We start from the raw sequence: 25532 nt of genomic DNA, 5'->3' as shown, positions 1-25532 counted from the left end.
TGTCGGAAGTATGTCCCTTTTGTAGTTATTCTGACAGCCGCCGGAGCATTCCGCATTAAAAAACGAGATTAACGACAGGATACGGGTGTCAGTCCAAGAAGTCCACGAAATAAGCTTGTTCACTTATGATGGAGCTTATTCCCTTCACATTGCAGTCGTCCGCAGCGACGAACGGATTTTTGAAGTTGTAGACGATCTGTCCGGGCGTGCGATGTGAAGCTCTCGTACTGCAGGATACTGTAACCAGGCTCCATTAATCAGCCTGTAAGTGAAATTATACTTGTCACAAGGCAAAGTAAATTCAGACAACATCCAAATACGGGAGGGAGAAAGCCGTTAAGGAGTAGACTTAACCCACATGAATTCGCTGATATTTTATGGAATTCAAGAGAGTCAGCTGTACAAACTTTTTTATCCATGGCATTATAACAATGAGTGAACCTATCCAGGTTATTATTGGTAGTAAGTTACTAGACAAAGAAGTGGAAAACAGAGCTATTGGTAAGATTGCCAGGCAACATAAGAGTTGCCAGGCAACATAAGAGTCAAAGAGAATATTAATCATGATTCTGTTTTTTTTTTACGCTTACTGAAATTAAGCTGTGATAAAATCCGATCCTATGTGCCCCTACAACTGCTTGTCGTATTCATTTTGCTATGTACTATTATCTTCATACTTTCTTTTTTATTAAACAGGCATAAACATGTTTGTATCATCACTTAATATTTTTTTTACAATTGTCATTGTGTTGTAATTGCTTTCTTATTTTTTCAGATATGTGATGAATTTTATCGTCAAGGGGACTATGAGAGACAGTTGAATTTGCCTGTTACATCTTCATGTGACAGATATATAACATCAGTAGCAAAAATTCAAACAGGTAAGTGTTTTTACTTTCAGTGTTTGTTCCAAGGTAGAAGTTATGAAACATTATTTTTGTTGACTTTTCTTTACTGCTTATTTCTGTTTGCCAAAATTACAACTTTTCCTGGGGTACAAGCACTATGCTTTTCATATATGGGGTATCTACAGTGCATGCGCTGGACTCACTGTGATCTGGATAACAGGAAAGGTTGAAACTCAGGAGGAGGGGGGGCCAAACCATACTCACTGACTTATGCTTTCTCTCTCTCTCTCTCTCTCTCTCTCTCTCTCTCTCTCTCTCTCTCTCTCTCTCTCTCTCTCAAGGGAGGTGGGGGGGGACATGGAAGAATTTTCCTGTAACTCATTAGCTTACAGTAGTCTAAGAAAACTGCCCACCAAGGTGACTTACCACTCCAAACATTTTTCCTCTGAAGTATATTATCTTCATCCATGAATTCTCCTTGTCTCCTGTTCTCATGGCTTCCCTTAACATCGACAGGAGCCACTGGTACTAATCCTTGGCTATGGGACGTACCTCCTATGCAAGGAGTGATACTCCATATATGAAAGTGTTTCTATCTATGTTGGAACAAATAATAAAGATTTAAAGTAATTTTCATTTTCTCTAGGTATACAAACAAAAGCCTTCCACATAGGTTTTACCTGCTTCAGCCATCCCACCATATTCTTTGATATTGCATTGAATGGGTTTGATATACCTACGAAAAATGCAAATCTTGTTAACATTTGTCATTTTAGGAGAGGTTATTGTGTAGAATTTTTATACAGGACTGTTTTCTCAAGTTTCATTACTGATCAAACACTCTAGTATTAGTATTATTTACTCATCCTCTCGTTTCACTGACGTATCATATTCTAGTATTTCTGAACTTATGTATTGAAAGATGTTTTCCATATTAGTTATGGTGCAAATAATTGAAAGGTACCATGACATTTATTTTAAGGAAGAAGCCCTAAATGTTGTGTAGTTTAGACTGAATAAATATATTTCAGCCTAATCCAAGGTGACTTAAGAATCTTTATTCAGTGGGCTTGTAAAACTATTGTTAATTTTATATTTTTTTAGTATTTGCCTAGGAGGTTGGGTAAAAAGTAATGATAAATTTAATCAATGGTAAACATTTATGATGTTCATTTATGGTCTTTTGTGGGATATTTAAAACTTTTACATTTTTATCAGAGAAGATACTGTAAAGCATGAGTCATTTCATCAAAATTTTGTACATAAGCATTCATAAAAGGTGTATGTGGTAAATACATTTTATTGTTAGTAATACTAAAACACTGGTTATAAACTCAATAGGTACAGTAATCCAGTGCATGTCTTCTAAGGCAAAATTATATAATTAAATCCAATTTATACTGTATATAATACATTAATGCATATATTGTGGTGGGAACTGTATATACGTTTATCATATAGTGTGTATTGTAACTGTTGTTTATTGTTCCATTTCACCAGTTATGATAGGAATATATCCCATGTAAGTTGTGTCTACCAAATGTATAGGTTGTTTAAACTATTTTACAGTGAGACATTTACCATATGTTAATTCTTTTCAGGCTTCATCCGTTATGTAGTTTCTCCATTATTCTCTGCATGGAACTGCTGGCTTGGTACTGGGCTCTCCTCTTCCATGGTAAACAATTTGAACACCAACCTCACTCGGTGGGAAGAACAATTGTCTGATGAGGTTGCTAAACAAACTCCCATAAGAAGCACAGTTGCAACTGAAGAACCTCCGAGATTACCTATTGATGCTGATGAGGAAGATGTTGATGAAGTTGAAGGTGGAACCACCCCTAGTAGCAGTGGAGATAGTCATCAGTCTGTACTGGGTTCTTTAGAGAATGTCTCAAGATCATTGCAGTTAGGAAGAAGGCATTCGGTGCCACTCAATTTCCCTTGTTTGGTGCCTCGCACGGTTATTAGGAGGGAAAGTTTGCCAGAAGAGGGGGGTCAACCATTGGTAGTTGAAACTGTAATGATGGAAGGTGTTTCCTTGACTTCTGTCAGATCCCGTTTATCAGATCCAAACACCACCCTCACTAGTGAAGCTCTCCTGCCAGATCCATCAATTACTGCAATGGGAGGGGTGGATACAGGTAGGTCCCGCCATTCTGGCGGCAGGCTGGCACGTCGCATGTCTCTTCCCCCTCTTTGGGCTCACCAGCATCGTAGTCGACCACTACACACATTACAGCCTTTATCACCAACCCCAAGTGAAGATTCTACTACCCAAAGTGCTCAGGAAGATTGTCCAGCATCTTCAAAAGAAACAAAACCAAGAACAGAAGCTATTGGCAGTTCTGCAAGGGGTACAGTTTTGGATGGTAGTAGTAGTGTTCATTGTAGTGGTGGTGGAAGTTACAGTAGTGGTGGGGACTGTTGTGATGGAGCGGGAGGCAAAACACACAGGTCAACAAGGGGTGAACCAGTTAATTCAGTTCGAGATTGTGGGGTTCACAGTAGAAATTCTATTCAACAAAGTTATCAAGGTGCTACATTCCTTCATTCAGACTGCTCAGATAGTTCCCGTTACCGAAGTCGAAGTGGCAAGGTGCTTGTGAGACGAGCTTCACTTGATAGCTCTAGCAGTAGCAGTAAACGAGAGTTCCTGGATCGGTTGTACCATGAGGGCAACAAGTTTGCACGTGTGGAGCATCCAGATCTAGATGGAGATAAAGAAAATCAAGCACCCAGGGAACCACCAGTAAGCAGCAGAGAAAGGCCAGTGCCTTTGTGGAAAACGCGTGCATGGAGGAGCCTTAACTATGAAGAGGAGAAGGCCTGTGATCCTAGAGAGAAATTAGTAAAGCCAGGCATTTATAAGCTCAATCAGTCTCAGGTATGTTGGAATTTTCAGGTGATACACTGGCATATGTCATTGTTACATATTCTAGTGATTATCATTGTTTCTTATGCAGTTGAGTGAAAGACTGTAAATACTATAGGTATTGAGACATGGTAATATAGTATGTTTTGAAATGTTTGTCTGTACAGTTGAGACATTTATTGAGGTTCACATTCTATTTGATAAGATTATTTTTCCAGATTATAACACTGTTGTGCTATCAACTACCTTTATTGACTAGTAAAAATTAAGTTTTCTAAAACCTTGAAGCAGTGAATTTTGGCAATTCAGGCTCAATATTTTTTATTATTATAATTATTGGCTATCAACTAATTTCATAAGAGACCTACACAAATATTATCCCTTGAAAATTACTCCATGATTCCTTTTATTCTAAATTGGGACAAATCCCCGAGACAGAACAGTTATGTAGAGGTGACCATTTATGGCAACAATAAAAAAAAAGTTAAGCCAAACCTCAATGCAATCCAAGTGCATATAGGACTATTCATTTCATCCAAATTGAGTTAAACTTGGCACTGATGATGATTCATCCAGCTCGTTTACTATATCTTATAACTGGTGCCAATTCTAGGCTGTTTAGGGTTTAAAATCAAAGTAAATTAATAAATATTAAAAGCAATTATGTAATGCTGATAGTCTAAAAACAGTTTGAGACTTTAATTTTGACCTTTTTAAAATTGCTTTAAAAATAAATAAAAAATTTCTCACTACAGTATATCTATAAAGAGAATCCTGCAAGGAAAATGCTAAATTGTTCCATGCATGCATTTATCATTTCTTTGACCCAATATGAATTTATGCACCATATTCCAGTACTATATAACCTTATTATAGGTTAATGATTCTTTATCTGGACAAGTTCTAAACATTCTGGAAATACATATATAAATATCTTATTTTTTAAAACAAATTATATAACCATAGGAAGGTATTTGAAAGAGACTGCTGATAAAGTACTTATGACAAAAATAGCATGGATTTGTTGATGTGTTTTGTTTGGAATTGTATGTTGCTTAATGGGCTATTATGTTCTCAGTTGAGATTGGATAATTTCATAATTATTTTGTTGGCCACACAATCATGAGCAATAAGAGTAATTTTACATAATGTTTTTAAGTTGAAGCTTTACAATAAGCTAATATCCGTATTAGTTTAGGGGATTGTGGATTGTGGAAAAATTAACTTTCTAAACATGGTAAGGTATCATTCTGAGTTGGGTTTTTATTACCTGTATAATTAGCTATGATGTTATAATCACATGTACATTATAGATGAAAGCACAACTTTAACAAAATGTTTTACCTTTATAGGGAAGTATGTATGCTCATGGTCGTCGTGGTTCTGCCCCACTTTTAAAACCAGAGGAGTTGTGGGGAGGACTGAGAGGGGGAGCTGAAAGGCCAGATCAACATTATTTATCTACTAGGAGAGGCTCAGCTCCATCTCAACAGATTCATCATGGTATGCTATTTTTATGTTATTTTTTAAATCGTACATATGTGGTGTTTAATGGAAATGTGTCTTAAAGATCCTTATGTACGCCATGGTGTAAGAACAGAATGTTAAACTGTATTAGAAATAGTATATGACTTAACTGGACTGAATAACTAAGAATGGAATAATACGAGCATTAAATATTATTACACTTTAAAAAAAATTACATACAAGAGGGCCTTTGTGTCTATGCAAAGTAAAAAGAGTTTTCTTATGCTATACTGGCCATAATAATGCAGCCTTAATCAGGAACCAAATTTTGGGTAGCCAATAAAGTTCTGAATCTTCCTGTGAGGTATTTATCCCTCACTAGAGGGGGGGTCCCCTTGCTCAGTAAGTCACTAGTGTCATTGCTGCCTCAATTGTCACATGGTAGACAATCATACCTGCAGTATTCAGGAATCTTCTAATCAATTTTGCAACATTTTCTATCAATTCAGTATATTGATTTTTGTAATTATACTAATGTCAGGATCTGTAGAACATGTGTTTGCCATTACCAGTTTGTTTAATTTTAGTAATATTAGGAGAAACGGCATGGTGTGGTGTTAACTTAAGAGAAGTATTCTCATTTTGAAAAATGAATACACTTTACACAATGAGCAAGCTACATATATAACTCTAGGAAAAATTTTTTTTTTAAATGTATTTTGTTATTTTATGAAATGTTTAATGATTAATATGTTACTGATAGTATTCTTATGCATTTTTAATGGCATTATAAATATGTTTGGAAACTTAATTGCTGGTTTGTTGACTGATTTTTTTCTGGGTTTGTTTGCACAGATATAAAGTGAATTTGATTTTAGCTCCCACTTAGCTGGTTGGCTGACCATACACAGTAGGTATTCGAGAATCACAAAGTCTTGGGGACATTGTGTAAGGAACACCTCAGACAAGTTAAAGACATGATTGTTGAATAATGTTTACAGCTGACTTACTTCAGGAAGCAGGGGAGTTGAACCTTTTATTATTATTTGAGATGTGCCATGAAAGTCTTTCTACTGGTAGACAAATGAATTAATCCACTCTAGGTAGAAGCACCACAATAACTGACCCATTTAGTATGAAGAACTAGGAATGTTGTTAGAAAGCACACTGTCAGTAGTGTATGCACAAAAACTGTTAAAAGACCTACGAGAAACTGTTTCTAGAACTTCTCTGTGCCTACATATATATCTGGGCTCAATTATACTCTAGCCACTTGAGCTATAGCATGTATGATGAACACTAATAACTGCAGGAAAAACCTCGAGGTTCACACTTCTTTACCACACGAATTTCTTACCATAGTAGATTCACGTCTCTCGTGCATCTCATGCCCAGCGCTGTTCCTTACGACACTCCTGATTGGCTGTTGATAAGCCAATCATAGGACTGGAAACTTTCAAGTCTCTCAAGAGAGTTCACATAGGCACGATGTATGTTCAACCCCTTCTCTATCAAAAGTTATAACTTTCATTGCACTTCAGTTTTATCTGCAGAAAAGGAGTGTTTCCCAATTTCATCATTAAACGTCTTCAAGCCAATGATTTAAGGATTATAATGATATATAAGAATTATGAAGAAAATCGTAATATATGATAAAAAGGAATAATAAGAGGGATATAGGAGGACTGATTGTAGCAAAAGAAAAATCAGTGGGATAAATGAATTTCCTCTATAAGGTATCAATATCTAAGTAACAATTTTTGTTCATATAGAGATTTCCACTATAGAATATGAAAGGGTGATGGTGATAATGATAGTGATGATAATGAAGTCTTAATATTCTTTTTTCCCCCATAAGACTTCTTCTATGGAGGGGTGGTGATCATGATGACATCATCAAGTTATCATGCGAGCAAGACCTGTTTTGCTTGTTATTTTCATACTGATAGCCCTGTCTATCATTTTTTTTGGTAGCATTGTCTTCCATGACATTTAAGCTATGAAACTGTATGAAACACAAGATGATAAATGATGAATGCACAGTGATCTCATGTAAGAAATGAAAGAATATATTTCATATTAAGAATGTTATGTTTGTTTCACTATAAATATTTTAGCATTAAGTTTACTGAAGTACATAATTCTTATATCATTATAATCTTTGAATCATTGGCTTGACAATGTTTAGTGATGAAATTGGGAAAAGCTCCTTTTCTACCATAAAACTGAGGGGTAATGAAAGTTATAATGTTTGAAAGATGTTGGAACAGATGTTGCCTACATGAATTCTTGAGAGAGACTGAGAGTTATAAGCCCTGTGATTGGCTTATCAATAGCCAATCAGGAGCGTCGTAAGGAACAGTGCTGGGCATAAGATGCACGGGTGAAGTGAATCTACTTTAGTATGTTTTGACTGTTTAGAGAACTTTCATTGACATGCATTGTATCATTTGTGCAATAGCAGGAGAAACATCATAATTTTATTAATGATGAGCTGTAAATGATTAGAAAAGATATAATTCATTTTATTCAGAAATATCCAGTGGACCACCCTTGTGAGATGTAAGATTTTTAGCTTGGTGGTTTGTTTAAATCATCTTTTATAACTAACACAGGGGCTGCCACCTTGGCTTAGCTAGCCATTTGGGAGGTTCCGTCACAATCTCTTGGTTCTGACGTGTTACACCCAGAAATATAGTACTGTATTACAGTTCTACATAACATAATGGCGGATAGTTCTCTGTTCTAGGAATATGCAGATTTTTACAAGGTGATATTCTAGATTAGTACAGAATAGAGTTTCTTATCATCAGTAGGGAAGACTATTTAGGGGTTGTAAATAGTCAAACCTTTAGATCTGGTTTCATTTGCAGATCTTACCTTTAAGACAACCTTTCTCTTCTAGTGTTATTTTTGTTGCCTTAATGGCAATGTTTCATGGATTACCAACTAACATCACTCACTCCAAGAACTAATCTTTTCTTTATATAACCTATGTGGTCAACTGTAAAGCAACAATTAAATTCACTAATGAGTGAGGTCATGGCTAGCTTTGGTCTTTTAGTTCTACTTGATTTTGTTGTTCTATGCTGTGGAAGTTCTCAAAGGAAATATTGAAAGAGAAAGCTTTAATAGATTATGTAATCTGCTACTCTTCAGGCTTATTAGCACACTTAATGAAAGATGATTTTAGTCACTCCATTTATAGCAATCACAAATAAAGACTTCCATAGGCACCCTCTTTCTCACTCTTGGCTAAGAAAACTGCAGTACATGTATTGAAGTTGATTAATTGAAATGTACAAGACTTTCAGTCTTCCAGAGGTAAGTGCTTACAAGGTCATGGCATTAGTATTTCCTTTGGTAATTTTCTTGATTTTCTGAATCTCCAGATTAGAAATATTAAAATTTTGATATGATGTAATTATGAGTTCTCACTCAGGTCTCCAAGGTCTTGTTGAAGTCTGGACTACCCAAGAAGGATATTAGCTTTATCATTACCTTCCTGTTGTTTTTATCCCTGCTTTTTAATCACTGATCATCAAATAATAGTTATATTGTAGTCTCAAGATGGAGTATAGTACCATCTTGGTCATATCTTGATGCAGCACAATCTTGCTGATATTGAGTGTTGTTGCAGACTGATGCTTTGTCATATTTTAATGTGTACTATGCTGTTTAGCATATGCAGTAAATGATGCTGAACACCTGAGATGTTGCTTGCTGATAAAAATTATCAGCTGCATTAATCTGTTATTTTATAAAATATATACTGAACAACCATAGCATTTTCCCCTACTTAAGCAGTGACTAAGCCTAAGTTAAATATTTTTATTTTGTTTTGACACAAGCAAATTTTAATCATAGTTAATAAACAGTTTTATTACCTTTGTGGAGTGCCCTTTTCTCAGGTTCTCTATGGCTTACTATTAAGGCAGCAATGATGTTATGAAGTAGTTACTGTATGTATTATTATTATTATTATTATTATTATTATTATTATTATTATTATTAATTGCTTGAATAAGACCACCGAGTCCTGTTTTTAGTTATTCAGAATTTGCCTAGAGAATGAGATGTAAAATTTGTGGGTAGAGATGAAGAGAAAAAGGAAGAAAGTAATGCAGCTGTTGCTGAGGTGATACTGCAAATAACTTGTATATTGTAACATAAGGCACACTGTATACGGTACTGACCTAGTGAGTAGGGGGGGTTCCCTTTTTTAATAAGGAATACCAACCAAATTGGAAGACTTGAAATGTCTTGTCTGTTGATGATGTGTCAGAGTACCATGTTGGCAGAATAGCATGAGTAAATTGAGATATTTTTACTTAAGCAATCTGAAAATATTTTATAAACTTTTATTGGTGTTGTGTTGTAGGTTGGGATTCATGCAGAGTGCTTTGGGAGTGATGGCATTTGTGGAGTCACCGCATGAACTCCTTTAGTTACCAAAATACTTAAAATGTATTGTATGGATGCTTAATGTATATCTTTTCCTTTAAAAAAAATGTAAATTCCAAATCTCCTTTAACGCTGGCATGACGCAACAGCCTTTTGTTATTGGCATCAGTTTAGACAACAAAAGTATTACTTACTATAAGTATACCTTGAATAAAGTTATGGTTTTTAAGTTTCCAACATACAATCCGTTTTTCTCTATAGGTATATCTTGTACAATTGTAGGGAAATTACATAAATTTAGTCAAATTACTGATAAATATATCTGTGCTGCAGGTTATTAGTAAGGTGGTTTTTATTCAGAATATAGATTAAAAACCCAGTATGAATTCATTCTTCAATTTCAGAATATAGAGCTTAATAAAATAGAGATTAATCAGTGATTCTTAAATGGAAGCCAAAGGGATAGTTGACTTTACATTAGCTTTGATTGTGAAGTATGAAGAATGAGGTGTTTGACGTCTCCTTTGTTTGTAAAGTGTTTCATTATTTTGTCTTACCATTGCAAAGACTTCCTCTACCAGAAGTAAAAATCTCTATTTGGACTATTTAAAGCTACCATCTTGTGCATCTCATGCAGTCGTCTGTGTTTTTTTTTTTTTTTTTTTTACCTGATTTGTTTTGTGTCATAAACATGAGTAGAGTAACAGTGTTAGTATTCACATATTGACCAAGATAATATTCTGTCTCAGTTTTAGATTGAATTTTTATGGTATTTCTTATTATTTTACTTAGGTAAGCAAAACAATTATGTCTTTATTCTGATTTCACAAGACAGCATTATTTGGGTTCCTTGTTCAATTGTCAACTCATTGAAATAGACATTGTTATGTATGTTGTTAAAAAGTTCAGCCTTTATTTTGTATATTTGTAGTGTGTACTTGTAATTTCACAGGAACAATCTGTGGTATTTCCAGAAATTAATACACTTTTATGAAGGAGTTCAAGAAAAATGAGGACCATTCAAAGTTTTAATTTCAGTTTATTTACTAATAAAAAAAAAGATATTTGAATGCAAACACATACTGGCTAATGATGGCATTTATGCAGTAGAAAAGAATAGGTAATTCCATAATACATCCCATAGAGGGCTTTGGGTGTTAATTGAAGTTTACAACATCAGTACTATACAATAATTTTTAAGATATAAAAATTATGTCCATTTCAAGAAGCCAATAATTTAATGCGCATCTCAAGAAAAAGGGGATTTGGACATGTAGCTCATCACTTTTGTTGTTGATTATAACACTTGTAATAGCCAAAAACTTGAAATAGTTCAAACTACTTCCTGGGTTTGGTATTCATCATTACACTATTTACATACACAAGGGATTTTACTGTTTAATCAATGATTATGACTCCTTGCTTATAGGGCATAGAATGCTGAAACTTGGGCATGCTGGTGGAGGCTTGCTTGGGTCCAGTGGTGGTGGTGTTGGTGTTGGAGCTTTAGGAACTGTTGGTATTGGAAAAACTGGCAACCTGCCCCCATTGAAACGCCGTGCTTTTCAACAATCGCTGAATCGCACTAATTCCTTCTCTATCCTTGAACCTTTTATTGCTTCCATATCAGGTATGATTGTTTTTCTTTCCTAAGGATTGTCAAATTGCTTGCTTTGTCCTTAGATGCAACTAACTAAAAGTTTGACTACAGACTACTGGCCCAACATTGGTATGATATTTGAAAGTACCCTCTCCCGTTTTCCATCCTTGCTTAGTCTGTGAAATTCCTTATCAAAACATTTTCATATTTTTGTTGTGCTTCTACAATAAGGGTAATGAATTTATCACATGCCATGTATGTCATGAGGTGAAAGAATAATATGGGATACTGATTTTTAATTAAAAAAATTGAAATTAGAGAGAGATGGAAATTATTTTAATTTAAAAATTAGAGCTCCTGTAACACTATATACTTAATTATTGTAGGCTCTGAATAGCTCTGGGTTTCTTTTTACCTTCTCAGAATCTTAACAAAATAAATTTGAATATACTCAGGCCAGATTTTATTAATATGATGCATAGTATTTAAAACTCTGCATAATTTTTGCCTCAATGGTCTGTAAAGAGCAAATCTACTTAAACTGAGGGGATGGTAATGACAGCTGCTGTAAAGTAAGATTGAAAGTTAGAAACTAAAATCATGTTTTAAATGTGAAATTTTGAACTAACCAGGTTCATAGTTTGATGCAATACATTGACAATAGTACAAATTTTATCAACCAGGTTATAAATGTAAGTTACTGTTTTAACTTTTGTTAAATTAATATCATTAGGAGTTGGAGAGAGAATCTATCACTAAAGATGTGCATATTAAACATTTTTTTTTTTAGCGAAGCCAGTCATGATTTTTTGTTAGTTGTGCATTGCGATATCATTGAAAGTGAAGGCAACTATCATCTAAGATATTTTTCTTTATAATTTGTAATACGTACATATTTTGTTTGTAAGAACTATTACAAACCAGTTTTCTAAACAGTGGCACCTCAACTTAGCAGACAGTTGGAGGGCATGCACCTCCTGGTAAGTAAGGAAATCATGACATCCGTTAAGTAACAGAGATTGGCATATAGCCTACTTGAGCAACTTGCTTAGCTTATAGCGCACAGCAATTCCATGAAAATATTCAAATCATTCTGTTTCAGAGAAATATATACAAAATTAATTACTTCTAAAAATATTTACAATATACAGTACTGTAGAATTTACCGTAAAAAAACATTGACTGAGCATAACTGATTTCAAAAGTTCTAACTAGGTACCTACCAGGTATGCTTCCAAGATAAGTAAAATGCATAAAAATATTGTAAAATTAAAGAAGACTGAATATTCTAAGATGATGAGACTATGAATATCTAAACATGATGCTAATGAAAGAATAGACAAAATACGTATATACAAAAATGTACATACAAGTCAATCAGAATATGCACCAGTATTGGAGACATACCATATATTTTGTGCAAGATGCTAGCTAGGCTGCAGTGGGGTTGGGGCAATAGTGGACACTTTAGTCAGACTAAGAATCACTGAATTTCATTAGTATGTAATGGAGCAAACAGTGATGCCACAAACTCGTGCAGTTTGGAGGTGGTAGGCTATGGAATTGTACTTAACCCCCGTAGAGGGTTAGTGCTGTCAGTGCACCTCATTTGGTGCAATGTAGGCATTACTTAAGGTTCTTTGCAGTGTCCCTTTGGCCCCTTGCTGCAACTACTTTCATTCCTTTTACTGTACCTCCGTCCATATTCTTTGTCTTCTATCTTACTGTCTACCCTCTCCTAACAATTGTTTCATAGTACAATTGTGAGGTTTTTGTCCTGAAACACCTTTCAAACCTTTTACTGTCAATTTCTGTTCCAGCACTTAATGGCAATAATTGCCCCAGTGCTTGGCATAATACCAAAAATCTATATAAATCAGATCAATTGTATTTTAACTACAAATCGTCAGAGCTCATGTGTGCACAATGAAACAAGGAAGCATTGAACTATTTAAACTTCCAGTTAATAATGACTTCCTATTCTGTAGTACACATTCAATGCACTCATACTTCTTTTAACAACAAATCTTTTAATTTCAGAGCACATGCTCACAATGAAACAAAAGTAATTTTTAATAATATTAATGTAAGCCGTTCTTTTATGCTTAACAGGGATTTTCAATTGTGTTATTGCCCTTTCAGAAATTTAGGTACATACAGTACGTACATAGTACTGTGTGTATGCCATTACACTATTTAACCAAACATCTCAAATTTTCTGAACACATCATTGCCTGATGAACAAAAAGTGATGCTTTTACTTTTAAAAAATTGCTTTTTAACTTTTTTACAGTAGGTATATTACATTACGATACTATATTGTAAAGGGTAGTTAAAACTATTAACACACCATAAAAAATAACCACACATACTTGATTATCCAAGCAGAAGTATAAAAACATTTCTTTTTTATGCTATGCTCTACATGGCACCCATGGCACCCAGGAAATAAAATCCTTTTAAGTTGAGGTGCCAGTGTTCTGTACACTAAGAAATGTGATAATACCTTCCTGAATGAAAATTGTTGTTTGTTAAATTATATAATTATTAAAAAAAGGTGTTTCATGGATGCAACTCATTTCCTTGTTGGGTCTCTTACTTCTTTACAGAGTGATGACCATATAAGAATGTATCAAGAAACATGTTTTGTTCTTGTAGGTGGTGAAGATATAACATTGAATTGAGGTTTATGCCTCAGTGTTTAGCTTCATCTTATTTTTTAAGCTTTTCTTTTGAGGTGATGTCTGTCTCTAATCAGAGGAAAATGGAGGATGGACTTGACATATTGTAGTGGTTTTTCTTCAACATTTACAGCATTAAAATAGGGATTAACATTTACTTAGGCAGAAAAGGTACTGTAGTAGAGGGCAATCCTCTAATTAGGATGATGTCATCTGGTAAGAAATTATACTGAACTTGAATCAGTCAAATTGTCAACCTACTTGAAGGTGTAAGCTCATAAGTTTACAAGTCATGAATTAGGCATCTCTGCTTTGGCATGACCCAGAAGCTGGAAGACTGGCCTAAGTTAAGATCCTGACACCCACCTGGGGAGACAATAGTTTACCGAGTAGCAATTCTGGATAAAAGGTGGCCTGGCACCGTCATCTCATTGCACTTTGGCTAAGAGGGAAATGACTGAACTTATGCCCTTTTCAAACATGGCATTAAGAGACTTAACAAATAGGAAAATGTAGACTACTGGACCATTTCCAAAATTGCATCTTGATATTTACCCTAACCAACCTGTTTTGTCCAGGAAAGGGAACAATAGCTGGGCAGTTTCTTGTGTTGACCCCATGAAGAATTCCTAAGGGGTAATTCCAGACACAGAAGATCCTCTAAAATATGGTATGTAGGAACTAAACAGAAGTAATGACCTGGTGTCTTTAGACCAGAATATAATGTGGCAATGAGTGACAAAATGAATTGTTATAATCTCAGGAAGGAGGGTGTAAAATGCCCAGCTGCAAAGAGTAAACACTTCAAACTGATGTTACTATGAAACAACATGATTTTATATAAAAAAAAACAAAATTGTTGATTGTTGATATGTCAGCTTAACTTCCTTGCTAATTAAGTCTGAAAGAAAATCTTTTAAGCCAATTCAAGCTTACCAGTCCGCCACTGGAAAACAAAGTACTATAGACTATTATTTTTATGTTGTTTAACCAGACAACTTCAAACACTTGGCAACCATAGTACTGACCACAGTGCCCTATTGAAAAATGCAGTTCTTTACAGCGTCCCTTCGACCCTATGCAGTTCTTTACAGCGTCCCTTCGACCCCTAGCTGCAACCCCTCTCATTCCTTTTACTCTGCCTCCATTCATATTCGCCTTCTTCCATCTTACTTTGCCTAACAAGTGTCTCATTGTGCAACTTGAGGTTTTCCTCCTGCTACATCTTTAAAACCTTTGTACTCTATTTTCTGGTCAGTGCTGAATGACCTCTTAGGTCCTAGAGCTTGGCCTTTGGACAAAATTCAACACTGTTCTATTTCATTCCATTCTGACATTTTTGTAGAATGAGTAATCAAAAATAATAGTTACTCTGATTAAAAACTGGTGGAACCAGACTACCATTTCTTAATCCGTAGTTAATGATATCAAAATAGTACAGGATTTGTGAATATTTCTTAGTGAAAAAGAATGCAAATAGCAGTGAAAAATAATGTAAATAGCCAAATTTTCCACAAGTAATCGATACATCCAGTCCCTAGAAAAAAATGCGAATAGGTGAGTCCACGAATAGTGAGGGTTTACTGTATTATGAATGGTGGACTCGTTATTCAGTGAGATTGACATTAACACAATCATCTTCACTTCATAATCCTCATCCAAAGAACACCACATAAAAAATCCACCCTATTATTATGCATATCTTCTAAAGGAATTTTCCTAAATGAACTTTAAGATAGGCATACTTAAGTGGTTTAGGCTCAGAAATCCCGATGATTCTCTGTGATCGCAAGGCAATGTCCCATCCAGATGGAAACTCAACTATGACTATCCACAAGTCATTTGTAGTACAACCGCACTGTCTGGGAGTTGTAACAAGACTGCCTTCATGGTCGCGGCTGACCAACAATAAACATTCGACTAACTATTGAACCAACAAACAACCAATAACCAATACTTAATTGCTATATGTACTCACAAACTGATACATGAAATAACCAAACAACACTTTTCACAACTAAATGCGCATACAACAAAACACAATATCTTCCTTTCATGCAATACACATGGAAAAATACATTACACCTTGCCATAAGGTACAATCTTTTCAAAGTTTCGACAATAAGTATCACCCTCTAATGGGTAATATTACAAATATAGCCATTAATAGAGAATGGAATGGTTTTATCAGAAGTGCTTAAAAATGTCTTTCTCTTAAATTTTGATCCATGTTTTTATTTTTGTTAGGATGAATTTTAGTGATTTTGGTAGCAGGAAAATTAGTGAGATTATTTTGTGACAATGAATATAGTAAGTAGTGTATATTTCATGTAGCATTTCAAGTTGCAATGCATCACATGAAGAAATATATATGTACGTATATGGAATATAGTGGGCTCACAGCATTCACATACATATGGTATATAGTACATAGTTTTATACCATGTAAATTCAGTAAACTAAAAACTTAGCCACTGAGAATTTCTCCAAGCCTTTTAAAGACTAAAATGGATTAAGAATTACAAATCAAAAAGTGTTTGTAAAGGGTTAGTATGTATGAGTATAGTACCTTAATTGTATATTGAAAGGCCTTCATCCATATCCTGATCCTGATTGCAGGTTTTCTTGTCTCGCTACAGCTTTGTCAACATCACTCTTTTCTAACTTGATGATGTATACCCATAACATACCCACCCCTGTACTTTTGTATTAGATATATTCCATCTTAGTTTTATTTTTCCTTTATCTCTTGTCCTTGCACACACTGTGCATAATTTTGCTTGGCTTTCTTTTTTTAAAATTATACAGTCTAGTTTAGTAAAACATTTTGCAATAACTTTATTTTTTATATACGTACCAGCATTCATGTATAGTATGTACTCCTAAGGATTAAATAACTGATTTCATGTATGCAGTATTTCAAAAGGGTGCTCTACATGTAATGGTAGGCTTATACTGTACTACTATATTTTAGGGAGTGCCTCTTCTTACTATGTTGTGAGTCTGTTATATTTAATGGTTCTTTGTGTTTCCAACATAATTGTCAGGTTTGCTGTTTGTCAAGTTACACATTGTACAGTTTTGGTGTGAAATTTTTTAAACTGTAAGCCTTCTATTATTTTGAAAGTGTAAAGTACCATCACAGCTTATGCACACTTATATGCATTTCACAGTTTTTTAAAGATATGTTTTTGATATTCAGGTACGATAATAATAGTGCATACTTCCAACAAACAACTATACATATTAATATTAGTTTGCTCAATGCTACAAGATTTACCATTTTACATCCCATAGTAAGTACTGTATAAACAAGCATAAGATTGCTTTAGGAGACATAAATCAAAAGTATAAAATAACTTGCAAATAAATATTGGTTTTGTGGTCTATTTTATCCCTCCGTTGAACTGTACAAGTGAAATCTGAAAATTTGACCCCCATACCAGATATTGGTCCACATAGAATGTCCTTTATTAGTTCCCAACACCAAATTCAGTGACAGTTCTTCAATATTTTATCCCTCTCAGGTGGGATTTGATCTAACAAACATTGGATTTCATGTCAAGCACTGTACCATAGAGCCACTGGAGCTCAGAAGAGAGAGAGAGTGAGTTAATGAGGTTTTTATCACACATAAGGCAAAAATACTTCTATTACACTGGAATGATGCTGCGTATTTGGATATGTAGCAGGTTTTTCCAACACTACAGTTATGCTGTGAACTGCTAAGTCAAGCAAAAAGGCACAGGAAATACATAATAAAGTAACCAACCTCCAATTCAGTGTTATTCCAGTGTTAAAGTTCTTTGTGCCAAAGTGGCTCCCTTGATCAGTAGTTTAGCATTAAATTGGCACTGAGTTGCTGGTTGGTTTCTTTTGTAAACTGGTTGGTTTTTAAATAGTTCATCATAATTCACACATTTCATTTTGATGTTAGTTTAACATCTTGTGAGAACTAATAAACAGTAAGGATCAAGATAATATTTGAGGTTATAAGATACTAAATGAAAAAGTGTGCTGTACATTGCTTGCACATTACACAGATGAGGTGCATTTTATCATTAAAGAAATCATAGTCTTCCAGCATTTAAGTTGTAAGGTTTAAGGATTATGAATTTTGGAATAGTTTTGACATATCTAGTATAGTACGTATGGAAGTGGAACTTTCAAAGATCAGGGGAACAGTATCAGTTGGCTTTAGGGGAAAGTATTTTGATTCATTTATTCAAAGGATAATTTCTTTACATTAATCATAGATCTAATATGGTTGACTTTAATTGTTGCCTTATTGTGATGAACCTTTGCGTAGACCTCAAACCATCTTGACGGGCAAGCTATTTTGGCCATGCAATAGTATAACTGAAATATTCAGACACCCTAAAGAAAACAAAACATTTGACTTGGGTATTTAAAAAGTAACTGTTGAGTAGTGTTCAGTACAATACTGTACTATGATAGTGTTGATTATATAATAGCATAAGGGTAGACAGAAACCTTTACTATTGTCTTTAGGTGAACCAGTACACATTTCTAAGATGGCTCAGATACAGATGTTGATAAAATTCTGCCACTTGGGGATATAGCTGTGACAAGTATTAGAAAATAAAATGAGAACATATGAATTTTAGCAGCAAGATACTTAGAAAATAAAATGAGAACATATAATAATTATAAGCAAGATATATAAAATTGTGCATAATCTTGAATTAAATTTTGCTAGTTGCAGAAATGTGTTGCATTGAAGAGATTATCGAAAAGGAGAGAAAAGGTTGTACATACTCTATTTTCACACTATTTTAAAGTATTAGATATGAATAAGAGAGAAATGGGGTTAACGTAGGTCTGATAATGCAGTGTAAAAACTAGTAAACTTTAGTCACCAAGAGGTTCTGATTTAGATGTAAGATGATGTTAATAACATAGTTACATTGTTTTAGATCTGTGATACTGAAAAATATTGAATTCATCTTCTGTATAAAAACATGATCATCATAGTTTTCCTTTGAAGCTGACTTACTGGATTTCAAAAGTTATGGTTATGGTATTGTTAGCACCCTGGTTACATTCTTCAAAATAAAGCTAAATGTTTTCAGAAAAAATTATAGATTTTGGTATTTAAAAACTGGGGAAAACCAGTAACCGTATGAAGCTAATCACATGAACCATACTTGTGGTTATATTTAAAAAAATTGTGGAAGTAATAAATCTAAAAATGTTGATGGATAATTAAGAAAGCTATTTATTTGAAAATAGTACATGGTTATTGCACAGCTGGAACCATCCTAGTGGTATATGAATCATAATAATTTGTTAATCATAATTATTTGGCAATTCTCTCTAAAGTAAGGAGGAATGACAGTTTCATACAGGTAGTGTTTCTGTGTATGGTATGGCATTGTAAAACACCTAATCCTTCCTTCTTACTGTTGTGTGGTTTGTGCCATATCTTTTTACTGTCAACCTTTCTTGTTTATACAGTATGTGTTTTGTGCTGTTATTGTTAAGCATTGCATAATTCTGTTCTTTTGATTGTCAAGCTTTCACCAATTTGTAAGAACTCAGTGGCAAAGAATTAATAAGACTAATATCTAATTACTACTTTGTTGAAAGTGAAGATTTTTCATACTAATACTGCTTTGTAGATACAATTATTGCCTTACTAAAGCCTGTCACTAAATGGAGGGATGACCAAATTATATTTTTAAAAAATCACCCTCATCCTATTAAGTAGTGACAGATGCATCTCAAGTGTGATATACCCGCACTCTTGTCTGATTCAATGAGAAGCTTTGCTGTGGAATTCTACTGTTTGCACCAAAGCACAGATTAGGGATGAGTAATCTCATTGGAAGACAATGATCTATATGTACATAACCTAAAACATTTTAAAATTTGTATGTAACTGTATGAAGTACAAACCATACCTTTACTAGATGTGAATATTTTTATAGTTAGGTACAAAGGGAACTGAAATAATGATCAATTCTGTTATTAGGATGACATGTCACATGAACAATGAATAGATATGGTAGTTGAAGACTGGACAATGGAGAGATTAGAGAATGGCACAATGATTGATGTTAATTGCATCAGAGATATGGTAGTTGAAGTTTTTTCCTGATCATTGACAGGATACATGAACATTTGTCAGTGCACACTAGGCCTTTAAAGGAAAGCAATAGCTAAAAGTTCTTAGGAAATGACTGAACAATCCAGGAGCTGTCTTGGCAACAAGGTTTTAAGTTGAGTACTGATTAGCTGACAAAGTTTTCAGTACATGACACTAGCGGATAATCCGTGTAATTATTGCAACACTTAGTAGACCTAGAATCTAAGAGGAGTGTTTTCATATCCAAGTCCTGCAGAAAAGCCTTCTTAACATTTTCCCATCCGTCTGGTTTTTATGGCGCAACATCATCAGCTCATGAAGGAAGAGGGAAACAGTTGTGATAGTACATATAAGCATGGAAAGGTTGCATTCTCCAAGTTGAAGTTCCTAAAGAAAAATTTGTGACCCAGTCCTGTAGCTCTTAAAAGGTCCATGATATTGACTACAAGGGAAAGGTGGTAGGAGTTGAGTGACTTTCCTCAATTATCTGTTAATTTGATCAGGTACAGTTTGGTGTCTTTTGTACAATCTCCCCTTAGTTCCGCGCTGGCCGAGTGGTTTTCGAGCTGGGCTGCCAAACCGGTGGTCTCAGGTTCGATTCCCGGCTCGGCCAACGCGGAATCAGAGAAATTTATTTCTGGTGATAGAAGTTCATTTCTCGATATAGTGTGGTTCGGATCCCACAATAAGCTGTAGGTCCCGTTGCTAGGTGACCAATTGGTTCCTAGCCATGTAAAAATATCTAATCCTTCGGGCCAGCCCTAGGAGAGCTGTTAATCAGCTCGGTGGTCTGGTAAAACTAAGATATACTTAACTTTAACTTGTACAATCTCCCTGAAGGTAGACTGCAGCCTCCAAGCATGAAGATAGAGAATCTCCTGATTCTAATGGAATATATTAGTGTTAGGTTTATGGAAGACTGGGCCTCAGGTCATGGACTTTCAGAGGAGTTTCTTAAAGTAATGATAAGGTGCACACTACATCTACTCAAGCTATTTGAAGTGATGAGTGACACGAAAGATATTTTGAGGTTTTCTTTCCAAAACTGACCCCTCTTAAATTACTGAACAAAGTAAAGGCAGAGGAAATGAACTAAGATTTTTTTATGAGATTTGTGAATGAATTGATGAATCCAAACAACATATTTTTATCTTTTTAACAAAGGGTCTAATGCTATCTGTCATCCTTCACCAATAAGAAGTCTAGAGGTGACTTAAAGGGATCACTCTTAGAGTTTGTGATCCTTTAGCTGCTAAAATGGATCTGTCCTGAATGTAAGGGACAGATGTATGATACTTTGGAGACTTGCATAATTCCATGTCTCAAGAAACAGGAGTGACCACATGCACTGCAAACCAATTACATAAGACTCTCTGTTTTTCTAGTGAAAATAGGTGGTCCACTGCTGCTCATTCTTAATTGTTTAATATCAGTAGATTTTTATAAATTTTTGTGCTGGGCAAAAGATGCTGGCATTGTATATGTTCTCAGAATAGAGGTATGTGGAGACTAAATGAGGCTAAATTTCCATACTTTTGTTTGGTGGAAATTGAGTTGTTACATACAAATACTGGTGCAATAGTGACACCCTGTCTAAGACTTATGAGTTTCATTATGCACTAAGGCATTGATTTCTTGAAGGGAGTGACCACACCTCAGTCGTCATGACCATGATCTGAGTGAAGACTGGAAAGCAAGCAGGCTGTAGAATGTTGACTTAAACTAGAAAACTTGGATCTTCACAATTAAATAGGATAGATAAATCCAGCCAATAATTTGTCCTGAGTGTTGATAAAGGCTTGGAAACCTCCTTGATGAGTTAAAGAACTGAGGAGACGGGTTCATTTGTGTGAAGTTTGCAAGGAGTAAATGGGAAAGCTCAGGTCAGTCACTGTCTTTCAACCATTTGAGGTTTTCTTGATTATAAAAACCTAACTGTGGTTACTTGAAATTAAACAGGAAACTTATTTCTATTGCTAGTTTTTTAGGATGATGCTGACCCTTCGATCTAGTGCATAATACTACTTAGACCTTGTGAGGCAAGAGATGAAGGCAGCCAGGCATTAAGACGATGAAAAATGGTCTTTCTGAATGAGGTAACTGAACTGCAGAAATTGAGACTACCCAAGGATCTGCTGATATCTCTTTAGAAATGAAGACCTGAGCAGATATGCCTCCTGGATGCATTGACATGGTGGATATAGAAGTACTATATGTTAATCTCTTAGTGGAAACCAAGTTTTTCCTCAGTTGTCTTTTTCTTGCTGGATCTAGAAGGAAGAGGAGGAGGTGCTTTTCATAGGAGAAAGTACAGTAATGCCTTACAGAAGGAAAAGAGGCACTTCCAGGGAGTGGTCACTTCTTCATAAGTGCGTAGTGTGTCCTTTAAGGTCAGAATTTATTAGTGAAATGAGCATACTGGAATATTCTTCAGCAGTCAGGAGAACTAGCATAAGAAATGTTATGACCATTTTAGTCATCATTAGAACAGTATTCCTTTGTTTGAAGGCCAGTCTTTAGCAGAAAAATCCGTATACGAAAATCAGTATATGTACTGATCATTCATGTCATAAAAGTATAACTGCATTCCACTGAGGGGTCAGAGATGTGTATTTCTGGTGATAGAAGTTCACTCTCGACGTGGTTCAGAAGTCGCGTAAAGCCATTGGTCCCAATGCTGAATAACCACTGGTTCCATGCAACATAAAAACACCATACAAACAAACAACAAACACAAGTATAACTGTAATAGTTACCCTATGTCTTTAGTACAAAAGGTAACATTTTAGTGTAAGTGGTGGAGATTAGTGCTGTATGCTGTGAATATTTATAGTGAGTGTTGTATGCAGTGTAGATGATACCACACGAAGAAGAAAACTGGATAAAATTGCTGAAAAAAAAAAAAAATGCTTGGGGAGCATATTCCCAGATTGTTGTAATGACAGATGCTCACATGTCAGAAATATAAGCTTATTTAATAAGAACTGTCATTCTTGAGACCTGGGCATAACCTAAATAGGGAAATGTCATACGTGAGAAGTTAGTTATGTACATATACTTATATAGATATGAAACAGGTTTGATAGCTATTTATTATGAAATAATATGGAATCCAGTAGTATAGGTAGATATGCAAGAGAAAAGAGGTTAGTTATGTCAGAGGTGGGCAAGAAAATACCCTTTTGCCACATAAATCTTATTCACAACAATATTCCAGGCATAGAATGTATCCTTGCATAAGTCAGATGCTCATGAAGATTATAAATGAGTTATGAGAGCAGCCTGAGAATGGCAGTCTAATAAAAAGGAATTAGATGAGTGAATAATGTAAGAAAATTAATATTAAAATCATAAAGTAAAATTTTTGTCACATATGGATGGTAAGAATTAGGGTTTTATGAATCACTTGAGGGGTACATCTCACCCCTTGGGGTACAGGACTTGCATCTTGGTCAAGTGTTAGCCATTCATCCCTTTACATTAAAGTGATAAAGACTCTAGTAAGGCATTGGATTGTACTTCATCCAAGTGTGTATATGCATGTTTTTGTTAAAGAGTGCAGTATGCAGGTATAATGTTTTATGTGCATATTTTTCCCTCCATTGTATTTTTTTTTCTTACCTAATTATCATTTTGGCGTCACAATTTTGAATGATTTAATTCAAAAATCTTATATACTATATTGTATCATTTTTCTTGCCGTAAAGTTGCTAATAATTATTCTTTTGTGTTATTCAAGAATCGTTTGTGCTACACATTTATTGTATTTCAGCTCTGTAGATTTTTCTGCTCACATAAATTTGTGAAAGAATAGTGTTAAGACTTGAAATCACATCTAAGAAGACAGTTTAAAAAATATTTTTTATAAATTTTATAATGATATGCATTACTTTAATAATGGCTAATTCATTCAGTAAGGCAACACAGAACTTTGATTTACTGAAATAGTATTACTTTTGTTGTTTTCTTTAAATAGCAGGCATTGAGTAAATGTTTTTTTCTATCATGAAGTGTTTGTAAAGTAGCATTTCATATTTACCTTCCTGTATAACATCTTTATCTAACAGAATAATTACCTCTCACTTTGACAGGGTCAGAAAGTGAAGCAGGTGCGGAAGTTCCTGAGAGTCCCTTCACACCCCTGACATCAACAGAAAATCTTCCATTTTGTGACAATCCTTTTAGTCACTCCAGATTGAGAGGTCGTAGAAGCTCCATGCCATTTGACATTTCTGGTTGTATTGATGTAAACCAAGATCCTGCAGTTGTAAAGGATCAGCCAGAAATTCGGTAAGTCAGGAGCTGCTACAAGCCCAAGAAATTTTGTTTTACACTAGGGGTTTAACTTTGTAATTCTTCCTGTAAGTGATGTATAACAGATCATACTGGTAATAAGGTTTCAAGAAAATTGGAAACTTAGATTCTAGACAGACACACTAGCACTATTAACTTAGAAATAAGTTGCCTGAGCAAATAAATAATTGTTCAAATTAAACTTTTGAATATACCAGTAATTAAAATCTATGCTATTTGGTGTACAGTCGACCTCGTATTCGCGGGGGATGTGTACCACAACTCCCCCTTGAATAGCTAAAACCCCCAAGTGCTTAAAACCCCTCTAAATTGCTTATACTTGAGTATTTTAATAGTTTATCACAAAAAATGCATTTAGTCATGAAAATATTAAAATACAATACGTAATTAGTGAATATTTCTGTATGAAAAATACCGCAAACACAAATTTCTGCGAATAATGTGTATATGTTCCATAAATAATCCGCGAGTAGATGACTCCACGAATCCTTAACCACGAATAGGCGGGTGTTACTAAACCAGTCACCTTTGCTTCAACTAGATGGCAGTGTTACTTATTGTCCATATGAAAATGCCACTCATTTGGCTGATATTTTTTGCTGTAAGCAGCAGAGTAATATGAAACTCAGTATGCCTCATTGTTGTTTTCACATGTTAACCTGATTAGTTTAGCTTTTTAGCTCTATGATATTAACTTGAGAAATTCTGATGACATCAAAGCACATCATCCAGAAGAAATAAAAAAAAAAGTTAACCAGACATATTTTGGCATCGGGTAGCTTTGGATGACATTTAGTGTTGGGAGAAAGTTTACTGGAATCTCCCATGCAAGTATCATTAATCTTTTCCTAAATGGAGGTTTTAAGAAATCTTTATTAGTTATTTATCCCATAAATATCATCATAATTATATAATTTATTTTATTTTTCACATTTCAAAAAGAATTTACAAATCTCCATTACATTTCTTTAATTTATTTTAAAAAAGTCCAAGAAATTTTTGCTCTGCTGACTTTGCCATATCATTCTGACAATACACTTTTGCTTATGTACATTTTCAAAAATTTCGAAATAAGGTATGGTTGAATCTGTGGCTTCAAAATGACATCGAACCTGTTACTCTGCCAGGAAAAATTTACAGACAGCAATAAAAGACAGTTATCTTGAAACTCAAGCAGTGAACCAGAACATAGTGTTCTGGTTCCACAGATGATTCTGCACCTCCCAAAATCTCA

At 34.6% G+C, this 25532-nt stretch overlaps 1 protein-coding gene across 11 annotated transcripts in view; it reads left to right on the top strand.

Moving 5' to 3' along the window:
- The window catches only part of LOC135208437 (uncharacterized), a 579462-nt gene that overhangs the window by 404106 nt on the left and 149824 nt on the right, over window positions 1-25532 (top strand). For 10 of the 11 annotated variants that reach the window (XM_064240610.1, XM_064240608.1, XM_064240615.1 and 7 more), the window contains 5 exons: window positions 776-881; window positions 2450-3735; window positions 5076-5226; window positions 11024-11224; window positions 24076-24274. In XM_064240610.1, coding sequence (XP_064096680.1) covers window positions 776-881; window positions 2450-3735; window positions 5076-5226; window positions 11024-11224; window positions 24076-24274 — 1943 coding nt within the window. The remainder of the gene's footprint in view (window positions 1-775; window positions 882-2449; window positions 3736-5075; window positions 5227-11023; window positions 11225-24075; window positions 24275-25532) is intronic. The other variant, XM_064240613.1, reaches the window with a different exon arrangement.

Source organism: Macrobrachium nipponense, chromosome 35 (assembly GCF_015104395.2).
Source record: "Macrobrachium nipponense isolate FS-2020 chromosome 35, ASM1510439v2, whole genome shotgun sequence".
Classification (NCBI taxonomy): Eukaryota; Metazoa; Arthropoda; class Malacostraca; order Decapoda; family Palaemonidae; genus Macrobrachium; species Macrobrachium nipponense.
Note: the sequence above shows the minus strand (reverse complement) of the source record. Positions and strands in the feature narration are given on the sequence as shown.